This window comes from Esox lucius, chromosome 24 (genome assembly GCF_011004845.1).
Source record: "Esox lucius isolate fEsoLuc1 chromosome 24, fEsoLuc1.pri, whole genome shotgun sequence".
In the NCBI taxonomy this organism is placed as follows: domain Eukaryota; kingdom Metazoa; phylum Chordata; class Actinopteri; order Esociformes; family Esocidae; genus Esox; species Esox lucius.
In genome coordinates, this window is record NC_047592.1 from 22,412,924 (window position 1) to 22,425,947 (window position 13,024).

The 13,024-nt window shown below is 41.7% G+C and overlaps 1 protein-coding gene and 1 pseudogene across 1 annotated transcript in view; both read left to right on the plus strand.

Moving 5' to 3' along the window:
- The window catches only part of LOC105006148, a 28,865-nt gene extending 20,337 nt beyond the window's left edge, over positions 1-8,528 (plus strand). Inside the window, exons 18-25 of the mRNA XM_034290438.1 lie at positions 781-1,664; positions 2,937-3,032; positions 6,559-6,680; positions 6,769-6,880; positions 7,080-7,227; positions 7,401-7,427; positions 7,532-7,707; positions 7,783-8,528. Of these exons, the coding sequence (XP_034146329.1) occupies positions 781-1,664; positions 2,937-3,032; positions 6,559-6,680; positions 6,769-6,880; positions 7,080-7,227; positions 7,401-7,427; positions 7,532-7,707; positions 7,783-8,157 (1,940 nt within the window). The 3' untranslated portion in view covers positions 8,158-8,528. The remainder of the gene's footprint in view (positions 1-780; positions 1,665-2,936; positions 3,033-6,558; positions 6,681-6,768; positions 6,881-7,079; positions 7,228-7,400; positions 7,428-7,531; positions 7,708-7,782) is intronic.
- Positions 8,529-8,852: 324 nt separating this feature from the next.
- Positions 8,853-13,024, plus strand: LOC114830223 (annotated as a pseudogene).

Consider the following 13,024-nt stretch of genomic DNA (forward strand, 5'->3'; position numbering starts at 1 on the left):
ATCCACAAAGACAAGTGAACAAGTACTTCCAGGGTGAAGGGGAGACTTTTTTTAGCATAAACCTTGTGTTTATGATATCGAAAGCACAGCAGAAGAGAGACCGATATTTTTGGAAAGTTGTTCATCTTTTACATCTATGAATAGCCAACCTTCTAGCTAATATGTGCCACCCTAATGTCACCCTATTCCCTACATACTGCACTACATTTTAACAGAGCCCTGCACAAAGCAGTGCACTACTTAGGGCATAGTGTTTCATTTGGAAACCAACCCACGTGTTCATAGATGCTTGTGGCTTAAATGTGAAAGCTGGGCTGGTGCTTATAGCATTCATTTGCTGACAGACACCTTTCTAAGTCAATTATTTCTTAGTATATTTAGCATGGGGGGCCATTCAAGAATAGAAATGCCCACAGTCTTTTCAAGGTTTCCCACTCGGCTTGCAGTTGGATGTGCTGTTAGAGTTATAATAAGATTTTCAAGATGCTGTATGGATTAAAAACGAAGTTTGAATATGTTGGTAGTTAACTCCATAATTATGGAGGCCATTGAGGTCAACATCCAGTTCATGTTTAATTAACATCCAAAGAAAAGCAGGGAAACGACAACACAACCCCACTTTAAGAAGACCTTGTGTTTAGGGATGAAATGACCCGAATCTTGCAGTTCAAGTATGACACATAATACAGAGTTTACAATGTAAAACGTAAACACTGCAATGTAAAGTGTCAGAGAACACTGCAATTTGTAAGTGTGACCGAGCATGGTCTTCTCTGCCAGTAATGGCTTACCTTGCAGGAAATCATGGAAATCTGACGGAGGAGCAGGTCCACTGTTCCATCTGTCTGGACGTGTTCACCAATCCCGTCTCCATACCCTGTGGACACAACTTCTGCCGCTGCTGCATCCTAGACTACTGGAAGACCACAGACCTGTTCCAATGCCCCATGTGCAAGAAGACGTTCTTTAAGAAGCCAGATATTAGCATCAACACCGTCTTGAGGGAGATTGCTGAGCAATTCAAGGGGATCAGGGTAAGCAACGCGGAACACCTCCAACAGCAGGATCTCAAAGAAGAACGGGAGTTGTGGGAAAAGATGGAGGAGCAGAAAAAGAAAGAACAGGAGGGGATGATGACGGAGCAGGAGATCAGGAAGAAAGAACAACAAGAGCTGGTTGAAAAGCAGCAGAAACTTCTCCAGGAGCTGAGGTTGAAGCAGGAGATGAACAAGCTACAGCTACCACAGCTGCAACGAACAACCAGCCAGGAAACAGAGAAACCAATGAAAGGGAAACAGGAAGAGACGCCTGAGGAAAAGCCGGAGGAACCCACGGCTTGTGCCCCGGCGCTGCCACGCCACAGCCTCTGGGAAGAAGTGTCTTGTGACGTCTGCATCGGTGACAGGATGACGGCCGTTAAGTCCTGCCTGGTGTGTCTGACCTCGTACTGCGAGGAACACATAAAAAACCACAACACCAGGTTCACCAAGCACAAGCTAGTCGAACCGGTGGCCAACCTGGAAGAGAGGATGTGCCCCAAGCACGAGAGGCTGTTGGAGCTGTTCTGTAAGAAGGAGCACGTCTGCGTCTGTGTGCTGTGCACCGAGACGGACCACAGGGCCCACTACACAGTCCCTGTAGAGAGGGAGTGGACTGAGAAGAAGGTGAGATGAGTGTGTAAATCAGGGTCGGGCTTCTCTGGTCCCAGGGGGGTAAAACACCTCTGGTTTCTCTCTACCCTTCTGAAACCGGGGTTAATGGAAACCTTGGACACCAGATGAGCAGGCATAAACCTAAAACAGGGGTGTTTCTTCTCACCAGGACCAAAGTTTCCTGTCCCTGTTGTAGAGGCTATAAATGAAAATGCTACTGTATACGGTTCATTTACTGTACAGTTATATGTAAAAGTGATACTTTATTTGTTCGGGTTACTTTGTGAGAAAAATTTGCATACATCTAGAATGGCTTTACAAATGGGCTTTCATTAAGCAAGGACGTGAAGTAACTAGTTGTGTAACTAGTTTGTTTATTCGCATTGAACCGTTTGTACTGACACCTGGTTTGTTCGTTCCGCACACAATTGCATACATTAAAACATGCAGTATATATTCATAATAAAAACTGAATGAATACTCAACCAATTGGTGTAGAGACCTAGTTAAGTCGCCACTGTGACATGAATAAGTACAAAGGAATATATCACCATCACTACACTGCATTGTAGGCCAGTCTCTCTTGACCAAACCCAATATGGAAAATAATTCTTGTTTATCCGTTAATTCAACTAAAGCCACATTTTCAAGGCACAGTAAGCCTAGGAATATTTCTGTCCAATGGAAAATAGTGTAGTCGACCAACTGGAATTGGAGGAACCTTATTAAAATCTTAAACGTGGAGACTTAGTGTTAGACTACACAGTAGGTTTCCGTGGTAATGGACAGAGTTATGGATAAACGTATGTTGCCAAACACAACAAAAAGAACGTATATGCCTGCCAATAAAACAGTGTCTCCCTTTGGACTGTTGATTCTGACTAGGAAATCTAAACAATGTAGACTGTAGCTACAGGTCTTGATACTAAAACTTGTAGGTACAGTGAATTCCAGGTTTGATATCCCTCTTGGAAATAATATGAAAAAAATGATTTTACCCACAGAACAAATATATAAAGAAATATTAATTCCAAAAGATTTCAACAACAGACATGCTTCCTTTGTAGTCAGATTATATTCCTTTATATTTAAAACCAACATATAGAGATGGCCATTAAAGCCTAGTCCTAGATATTGTCTAAATAAAGTAGTCTGTCTGGACCAAATTCCCTCTTGATCCATCTGTTTGTCCTATCATACCAATTTCCAGTGTTACCATTTAGTAGAAACAGATTTGGATCCTGGTTGCCTACTGAAAGTAATTATTTCTCACATTTTCCACAGGCTCAGTTGCGGAAGACCGAGATAGACGTTCAGCAGATGATCCAGGAAAGACTGAAGAAAGTGGAAGAGATCAAACATTCAGTGGAACTAAATAAAGTGGGTTTCTGACAGCCTCTAAAATAACGAACTATTCCCTACAGGCTTTCACAGAAGTGTGTTTGCACTGAACAGACACATGATTCTCTAATCAGGGGCTCGATGATTAGCAAACAAGTCTAATCAGGTGGGCTAGCTCTGGAATAGATCAAATACATGGAAAGGCTGTGAGGCCCTCAGGAAAAGGTTGAAGACCTTTTTTATTTAATTTGGGACAAGCTGTCAGGGTCCTGGTCAAGTAATTAACAAAACAGAGCCATTTAATTGACAAGCAAGGGTCACGTTTGATTGATGTTGGGGCTTCTTAGTTTTAAATGCTTTGATCTTGACACATTTGGGTGAATAATGTAAACAGAACAATTGCAATGGTCCACTTGTACATGATTTATCTAACTAAAATGTTTTATTTATGGGCTTCTAGATTATCGATCCTTAAATTGCATAGTGTTTTGTAGACAATAGGCATCAGAGTATATTTGTTATATTTGAGTTGGATTTATGTTTGATGTAATTGCATTCAATGCAATGTAAGCAAGGAAGTAACTGATGTAGAACTTCAACTTTTCGTGACGTGGCTGGGAAAGTAGTCAGTCTGGAGCAGTGTTGGGTAACACTTCAGTGGGCCGCACAGATCCATTTTCAGGCCAAGTTCTTTGTTGAAACCAAGTTGCAACCAAGCTGCCAGAAAAAGGTAAGTTTGTAAATGAACTAGCCCATTATAATTCATTCATATAATTCAATGTATTTTACGACATTTAATAGTGAACTACAATGTGTTTTAACACAAAATACGCCCCCCCCCCCCTCCCCCACATATCTTATGCTTTATTTGACAGAAACAGTGAGGAAAAATAAAGGATATTCAGTTGAAGGCAGTGGGCCAAACTCAAGCCAATGCTCCAGCAGTACATGTGCATCAAAGGCAGCATCTACTGAACAATCCTAGGTCACAAGAATCGCTTGATCGTTCAGTTGTTGTTGACATTTGGGATTCATACTGTAGTTCATTGTTTATTTCCTGTTTTCCTACTGGGGCATCATTGTGAGAAAGGAACTGAAGCCTCCTTCCTTCCATTAGTTTTATCTGTAATTCATCATGTCAATCTTTATTTTTATAATGCATTTTTTACAATATTTGCATGATAATAATGTAGTGAAATAGTCAAAAACGTCTCATAGAAGATGAATCTTAATGCATTAAATAATTTTTAAAATATATAAGGAAATAATAAATACATACAGGCCACGAATGTCTGAAAAGCCCTGAGTGCGGAAAGTAGATCTTATAGGTAGGCAGGTTTGATGTTATTGAGAGCTTTGTAGACTGAAAGGATCATTTAAAAGGCAATTATTTGAGAGACAGGAAGCCAATGGAGGTTGGCAAGGAGAGGCACGATGTGGAAAAAACGTATTTTCTTGTGTCAGTATCCTTGGAGCACTGTTTAGTTTGAGCTGTAGTTTCTGAATTGAAACAAGTATCGCATTCCCCCCAAGTATTGCATTCCCATAATAAATTCTGGGGAATACAATTTAAATGGATGAGCTGCTAAAACCCAGAACTGCTGCAGTTTGTAATCATTCAGTTCTCAGTGGAACTTCACAGAATCTCACAATTTAAAGAGGCAATCTTTACATTTTTTTAATGTTCTAAGAGCATAAATGAAATGAAATGAATCTACAAGATTGTAGATTCTTGTTTTCTTTCTGTCTCTGAGCTTGATGCCCCAAGATATTCCTCACTGAAACTTTCTTGCTGGTCCTTCTTTCACTTTGTGTTGCCTTGCAGCCTCTTCATACTTGTTTTAGACATTAGCAGTACTATCCCCCTGCCCCAGTGGCAGTTTTAGACATTAGCAGTACTATCCCCCTGCCCCAGTGGCAGTTTTAGACATTAGCAGTACTATCCCCCTGCCCCAGTGGCAGTTTTAGACATTAGCAGTACTATCCCCCTGCCCCAGTGGCAGTTTTAGACATTAGCAGTACTATCCCCCTGCCCCAATGGCAGTTTTAGACATTAGCAGTACTATCCCCCTGCCCCAGTGGCAGTTTTAGACATTAGCAGTACTATCCCCCTGCCCCAGTGGCAGTTTTAGACATTAGCAGTACTATCCCCCTGCCCCAGTGGCAGTTTTAGACATTAGCAGTACTATCCCCCTGCCCCAGTGGCAGTTTTAGACATTAGCAGTACTATCCCCCTGCCCTGCTGGCAGTTTTAGACATTAGCAGTACTATCCCCCTGCCCCAGTGGCAGTTTTAGACATTAGCAGTACTATCCCCCTGCCCCAGTGGCAGTTTTAGACATTAGCAGTACTATCCCCCTGCCCTGCTGGCAGTTTTAGACATTAGCAGTACTATCCCCCTGCCCTGCTGGCAGTTTTAGACATTAGACACTATTTCGGTGAGGGAGGGGTAGGCGGATACAAGCCTGTCAATGTTAGACGCAGGACTCTGCACAGACACAAGGTAATAGGATTCAACCAATTGTATGATTTAGTCAGCATCTGATGTACTGTAACTTACAAATTAAGCATATCATTAGCATTTATGTGGGGACAAGAATACAGGGCTTCTGTCGTATTCTATTTGATAAATTGAACACATTCTTTTAGAGCACTTAGTAACTGAAATATATAGTTTGGCAAAGAGGTTACACTGCAAGCATTTTTAAGACTATGTAACTATTTTTGAGGATATTTTTGCTTGAAATAAGTGAAATATTCTGCCAATGGAACAAGACAAATTACACAATATTCAAGGCATATTTTCCAAAAACAAGCGATATATTCTAGCTTGTTAAGAAACATTTACCTTATTTTAAAGATTGTTAGATTTAAACTGAAAACAAGTTAAATATACTTGATAAGACAGATATAGGTCCTAGTTTGTGGGAGCTGGTTATGTCTTAATAAATCATGGCACATCCAAAGCTGAATTATCTGCAAATCTGAACCTAAATGGCAGCTCTTTCAACATGTAGTCACTACTTTGCTCTGGGAGTGCTTCATATAGGGAATAGGGTGTGTTTTGGGAATAAGCCTGGACATCTTGGCAGGCTTGCAGAGTTATCATTACTGTATTCATGTGTTTTTCACAGTGCATGACACAGAATAATGTAGCATGCTGCAGCTTCTCGTGAATTGATACTTGTTGCTTACCAGTTACCAATGAGCAATATGCAAAAGGGTGTAATCAAACATAACATTTTGATTGCAAAAGACAATTAAATTTGACACCTCATAAATTACACCTTTCCTTTTCCAAAACAAACTAAACGAGGCAACGTTGATTTGTCAGGCCTGTATGTGTGTCTTGTAGCACAGTATACAGTGATGGGAGTGGATTATTTTTTTTTAACTTGTATTTCATTATTTATGTGGTACTCTGTTTTGTCCTGGCACGGTCATCATTGAAAAATAGAGTTTGTCCTCAACTAACTTTGAATAGATATTAGAAGATTAATGTCAACGTCTAATGAAGTATGCAGGGAACTGGGAAAATGCAACTACCAATCTCATTCCTGCTTTAGTCCGGTGCCCAGAGGGAGATTGAGGACAGCATGCAGGTGTTCCAGGAGCTGATCCGGTCCATCCAGAGGACGCAGGCTCAGCTTGTGCTGGCCATCGAGGAGAAGCAGAGATCGACAGAGAGGTGTGTAGAGGAGGAACCACAGTACCCATAATCCTCTGTACTTTGTATATATCTTGAATTCCTGTCCTGTCTGCTTCATTAATGTAAGGTGGTCCGACGGTCTCATAGCGGAGCTGGAGCAGGAGATCACAGAACTACAGAGGAGGAACACAGACCTGGGATACCTCTCACGCACAGAGGACCACATTCACTTCCTACAGGTGGGAGGGATTTCAGGGATGTTGGGGAGGACCCAGACATGTGTTCGAAGTGGACCCAGAATATGTGCTCTTTGCTACCCAAGCGTCGTTCATTCATTTTCAGAGTGTATAGATGTACAGCGAACAGACACAGCACAAAGATATAGCGTAGATGTTTTCCAAATGGATTGACTGACCGTTTCCCAATCTCCTGACATAGAGTTTCCCGGCCCTGAGCACCCCTCCAACCACTAGGGATTGGACTGAGATCCACGTTGAATCTGACGTATGTGTTGGGATTTTACGGAGGGCCGTATCCAAACTGGAAGAGGCGATTAGCACAGAAATTGACAAACTTGTGGACACTGGTAGGTTGTCTAAATAAAGGATTGACCTGATGTGAGATTTCTTTACACAATGTTATCCTCTAATGTAATACTATTGTGTATTCGTTGCTATTAGACCCGATTATACAGATAAAGTTATGTAAAGTACTTGTGTTGAAATACCTGACTTGTGGTTGTGACGCTGGTATTGACAGAGCTCAAGAGGATTCTCAAATACTCAGGTAGACCTCCACCTCCTTCATTTAACACTTTAACACTTGAACTACAAAGACACCTTCTCTGGGTGTAGTTGCCATTTCAAACACATTTTTCATCCATCTCCCAGTCGACGTGACCCTTGACCCAGACACCGCCAACCCATGGCTCCAGCTTTCGGAGGATTGCCGTCAGGTGAGGCATCTGGGAGCGTGGCAGGACCTCCCGGACGTCCCGGAGCGTTTCGACACGGTGGTCATCGTCCTGGGCCGCGAGGGCTTTGTCACAGGTCGCCACTATTGGGAGGTACGTCAGTCATTTTGGAAACAATTTTAAACAATGACTTGTGCATTTTTAACAAGTTTTACGGTGTCTCTCTAGGTCCAGGTGGGGGACAAGGATGATTGGTACCTGGGCGTGGCCAAGGAAAAGGTCAACAGGAAGGGCCGTATTGCTGTCAGTGCCTCCCAAGGCTACTGGGCGCTGGCCATGAAGAAAGGTCAGGAGTATAGGGTCTCCACGACCCCACCGTTGACTCTGACCCTTGACCCCAGGCCCAAAAGGGTCGGGGTATACGTGGACTACGAGGAGGGGCAGGTGTCGTTTTATGACGTGAAGGAGAAGAATCACATTTACACGTTCAAGGAGGACAAGTTCAAGGACAAGTTGTTTCCCTTCTTTTATCTGTACTGTAGTGACAAACAGTCAGACACCATGCTGATATGTCCTGTCACTGAGACAATCAAGCAATGCTGAGAAAGACAACAACTCTCATTGATGGCAACTCTAAAAGACTACAACCCCCATGGAGAGTATATAGCATGTATATAGAAAGATCTAGTGAAAATTTACTTTTGAGTGGTTCCATTTTGAGTTGCCCTTTGGGCGGTAACCAATAGTTAGAAGTGTAAAGGACTGTGATATTTCAAAATGTAAGATGTCCTTGTGTGTGTGTGTGTCTGAGGGCGGCGGCTCCTTCTGTAGCTGTGCCTTTAACTGAGAAGACAGTACTGACTTGCACTTTAGCTTTGCATGCCTAGTAAGCATTCAGCATACTCTGTGATGTATACTGTCAAAACATTTATATCGAATTTTAACAACAGATGTACGTTTTCTTAGCGCCCTTTGAGATGATGTAATCATGAACTTTGAAAATAGAACATCCTGAAAATAAAACATTTTTCACTTTGTTTCATGTTCAGTAAAATTATGTCATTTAGCTCCTCCTCAAATGTTTTTTTCATCCTCTCGTCCTCCTCCCTAGTGAAAGGAATACTAGGCTCTTGTGTTCATCAGCTGTCGTTAATGCTTCACTGGACAGAAAAGGGGTGAAAGAGCAGTGGGACAGATTCAAAGTACATCTGCCCCAGAAGCGGCAGCTTAGACTGCTGGACCTCCCTGGGCTGCTGGACTACTACAGTATACTCTTTTTATTTAGCTAGTGGGCGTGTGTATGATTGTGTTCGTGTTGTGCTGATGAGTCGTATCTCTATTAAAAAAGTGAGCCGGGACAGTTCCTGCATAAGAAATTAAAAAAGGTAGGCCTATGTTTTCTTTTCGCTTTTGTATCTTTCTTTGATGAAGGAAAATAAATGTATGTTCTTCTACAGGTTTTGGTTAATGGGCTGTAGGTATTTCATGTTTTCAATGAGTCATGCTAAACAAGGTGGAGACCAGTCTTATATTAGGAAACAAGTAGAGGCCAGTACACTTTGAATGCTGGGTCTGTGTTTGTAGTTAGAATAATGATAATATACGTTAATAATATATTAGTATATATTTCCCTAATGAGGATACAATCCCCTTACCATTGGCTTCCACCCGTCAACCCTTAACTTAACTGCCTCTGGATACAAACCCCACTGTTGAATGGTCATTGGTTATGTCGTGAATCTGAAGTGTGCCCTTGTAATTCAATACTTTTCCAAGACTAAATATATATGCATTTGTCATTATTTTATTTTACATTTCATACACATATTTACATTTACTTCTTCCATAGGACATAATGGCTTTGAATGTTGACAGCAGCTTTCTGCCAGAAGAGCAGTTCCAGTGTTCAATCTGTAGGTGTTTGTTCACTGATCCAGTCACCACATCTTGTGGCCACACCTTTTGTAAAGACTGCATTGGAACACACTGGGATGACAGTGAAATATGTCAGTGCCCCGTTTGTATGAAACAGTTTTACGTGAGGCCAGAGGTCTCCACAAATACAGTGATAGAGGAGATTTCAGTTCATGTAAAGAAAAGAAAACTCAATGCACCAGTATTCTCAGCTGCGCCAGGGGAGGTGGCTTGTGAGGTTTGCGTCACAAAGACGCTCAAGGCCCTGAAGTCCTGCCTGGTGTGTCTGACTTCTTACTGTGAGACTCACCTGGAGCCTCATCAGAGAGTGGTGTCTCTTAAGAGACACAAGCTGATCGATCCTGTGGGGAACCTGGAGGACAGGATGTGTAAGAAGCACGGGAGACTCCTGGAGCTGTTCTGTAGGAATGACCAGACCTGCGTGTGTTTGTTGTGCACTGAGACAGACTACAAGTCTCACGAAACTGTTCCCATCGAAGAAGAGGGAGCAGACAAAAAGATATGATGCTTTGACACCACAGATTTAATAAAACAATTATAGAAAAAAAAATTATCAGTTTGCCTTGTTAGATTGAAAGCAAGTTTGGCACTTTCAAAACAGTACACAGTTTTTTAGAGAGTCTGTAGAAACCTTTAGTCTATACACTGTCACACTGGCAAAATGTGTCAGAATTTAACTTTTATGTCAATATTGTCTGACTATACACGGATGAGCTTGAGACCATTAAGGCAGAGGTTGAAACCATGGTACGGGCTAGAGAGAAGAAGGTGAATGACATGAAACACTTGCTGGAGCTCAGTAGGGTAAGTATTTCTTAAAGAAACAATGCAACCGTTAATTTTGTCATTGATGTTTAACACTGTCACCTGTCTGTCCGATCAGATAAGCACACGAAAAGAAATTGAAGCGAGTGAAAAGCTCTTCACCGCCCTGATGAGTTCTGTTGAAGAAAGCCAAACCAATCTGAAGAGGAAACGCAAACGGCAGCTGAGAGCCAGACAGAGGGACTCATCAAAGGACTGGAGGAGGAAATCACTGAGTTGAAGAGGAGAAGCTCTGAGCTGATCCAGCTCTCAGACACTGAGGACCTCCTCCACTTTCTACAGGTCCATGTCTAAGTTAGCGGTCGGCATCAGTGTATCAAGACATCACATTTTCTCAATGTTTGCATTGCTGTCGTTGACTGTAGACATACCAGATCCTGCGTTTACTTCCAGCCACCAAGGACTGGTCTAAAATCAACGTCCATTCGAACCTGTGTATCGGAACTGTAAGAAGAGCCTTGTCTAACCAGATGAAGAAATTCAAGAAAGAATTGAAGATAGTCACAGAGATTGGTAAGCTTTGTGCTAATGAAAAGAAAAATCTGTATAAATATGAATGTAGTGTAGAACCAATAATGTCATTGTTTTCATTTCAGAACTGAAGACAATCAGAATGTTTAAAGGTAAGATGGGACATTCTTCAACTAAAAACAGTGTGTTTTCAAAGTCAATCTGTAGTGGAGGGTGGTCTGGCGGGTATGGCATTTGATCAGTAACTGAATGGCTGCAAGATCGAATGCCAGGCTACATATACAGTAAAATTAGGGTATACAAACCCAATTCCAAAAAAGTTGGGACACTGTACAAATTGTGAGTAATAAAGGAATGGAATAATTTACAAATATCATAAACTTATATTTAATTCACAATAGACTATAGATAACATATCGAATGTTGAAACTGAGACATTTTGTAATGTCATGCCAAATATTGGCTCATTTTGGATTTCATGAGAGCTACACATTTCAAAAAAGTTGGGAAAGGTAGCAATAAGAGGCCGGAAAAGTTAAATGTACAGATAAGGAACAGCTGGAGGACCAACTTGCAACTTATTATGTCAATTGGCAACATGATTGGGTATAAAAAGAGCATCTCAGAGTGGCAGTCTCTCAGAAGTCAAGATGGGCAGAGGATCACCAATTCCCCCAATGCTGCGGCGAAAAATAGTGGAGCAATATCAGAAAGGAGTTTCTCAGAGAAAAATTGTAAAGAGTTTGAAGTTATCAATATCTACAGTGCATAATATCATCCAAAGATTCAGAGAATCTGGAACAATCTCTGTGCGTAAGGGTCAAGGCCGGAAAACCATACTGGATGGCCGTGATCTTCGGGCCCTCAGACGGCACTGCATCACATACAGGAATGATACTGTAATGGAAATCACAACATGGGCTCAGGAATACTTCCAGAAAACATTGTCGGTGAACACAATCCACCGTGCCATTCACCGTTGCCGGCTAAAACTCTATAGGTCAAAGAAGAAGCCGTATCTAAACAGGATCCAGAAGTGCAGGCGTTTCTCTGGGCCAAGGATCATTTAAAATGGACTGTGGCAAAGTGGAAAAGTGTTCTGTGGTCAGATGAATCAAAATTTGAAGTTCATTTTGGAAAACTGGGACTAAAGAGGACAAGGACAACCCAAGTTGTTATCAGCGCTCAGTTCAGAAGCCTGCATCTCTAATGGTATGGGGTTGCATGAGTGCGTGTGGCATGGGCAGCCTACAGATCTGGAAAGACACCATCAATGCTGACAGTTATATCCAAGTTCTAGAACAACATATGCTCCCATCCAGACGTCGTCTCTTTCAGGGAAGACCTTGCATTTTCCAACATGACAATGCCAGACCACATACTGCATCAATTACAATGTCATGGCTGCATAGAAGAAGGATCCGGGTACTGAAATGGCCAGCCTGCAGTCCAGATCTTTCACCCATATAAAACATTTGGCGCATCATGAAGAGGAAGGTGCGACAAAGAATACCTAAGACAGTTGAACAACTAGAAGCCTGTATTAGACAAGAATGGGACAACATTCCTATTCATAAACCTGAGCAACTTGTCTCCTCAGTCCCCAGACGTTTGCAGTCTGTTATGAAAAGAAGAGGGGATGCCACACAGTGATAAACATGGCCTTGTCCCAACTTTTTTGAGATGTGTTGATGCCATGAAATTTAAAATCAACTTATTTGTCCCTTATACGTGATACATTTTCTCAATTTAAACATTTGATATGTCATCTATGTTGTATTCTGAATAAAATATTGAAATTTGAAACTTCCACATCATTGCATTCTGTTTTTATTCACAATTGTGCAGTGTCCCAACATTTTTGGAATCGGGTTTGTACAATTAAACTGAGTGTTGGCTTACGAACAGTGAAAATGCTTTATAATCTATCAATACTTCAGGTTGTGATCTGTTCCAATTGTCTGTTCCACAAAGGTTGTCAACCAGGACTCAAACACAGCAAATAAAAAGCTATGCCTGTCTGATTTCGGCAAACAAATCAAAAAACTCTAAAACTGCCCTGATAGCTGTGCCCGATAACATTGAGAGGTTTGACACCTATCCTATGGCCTTGGGAGAGAAGGGCTTTAATTCTGGACGCCATTACTGGGAAGTCCAGGTGGGACTAAGGAAGGATTGGGACGTTGGTGTAACCAAGGAGAGCGTATATAGGAAAGGAGAAATCCAAGTGGCATCAAAA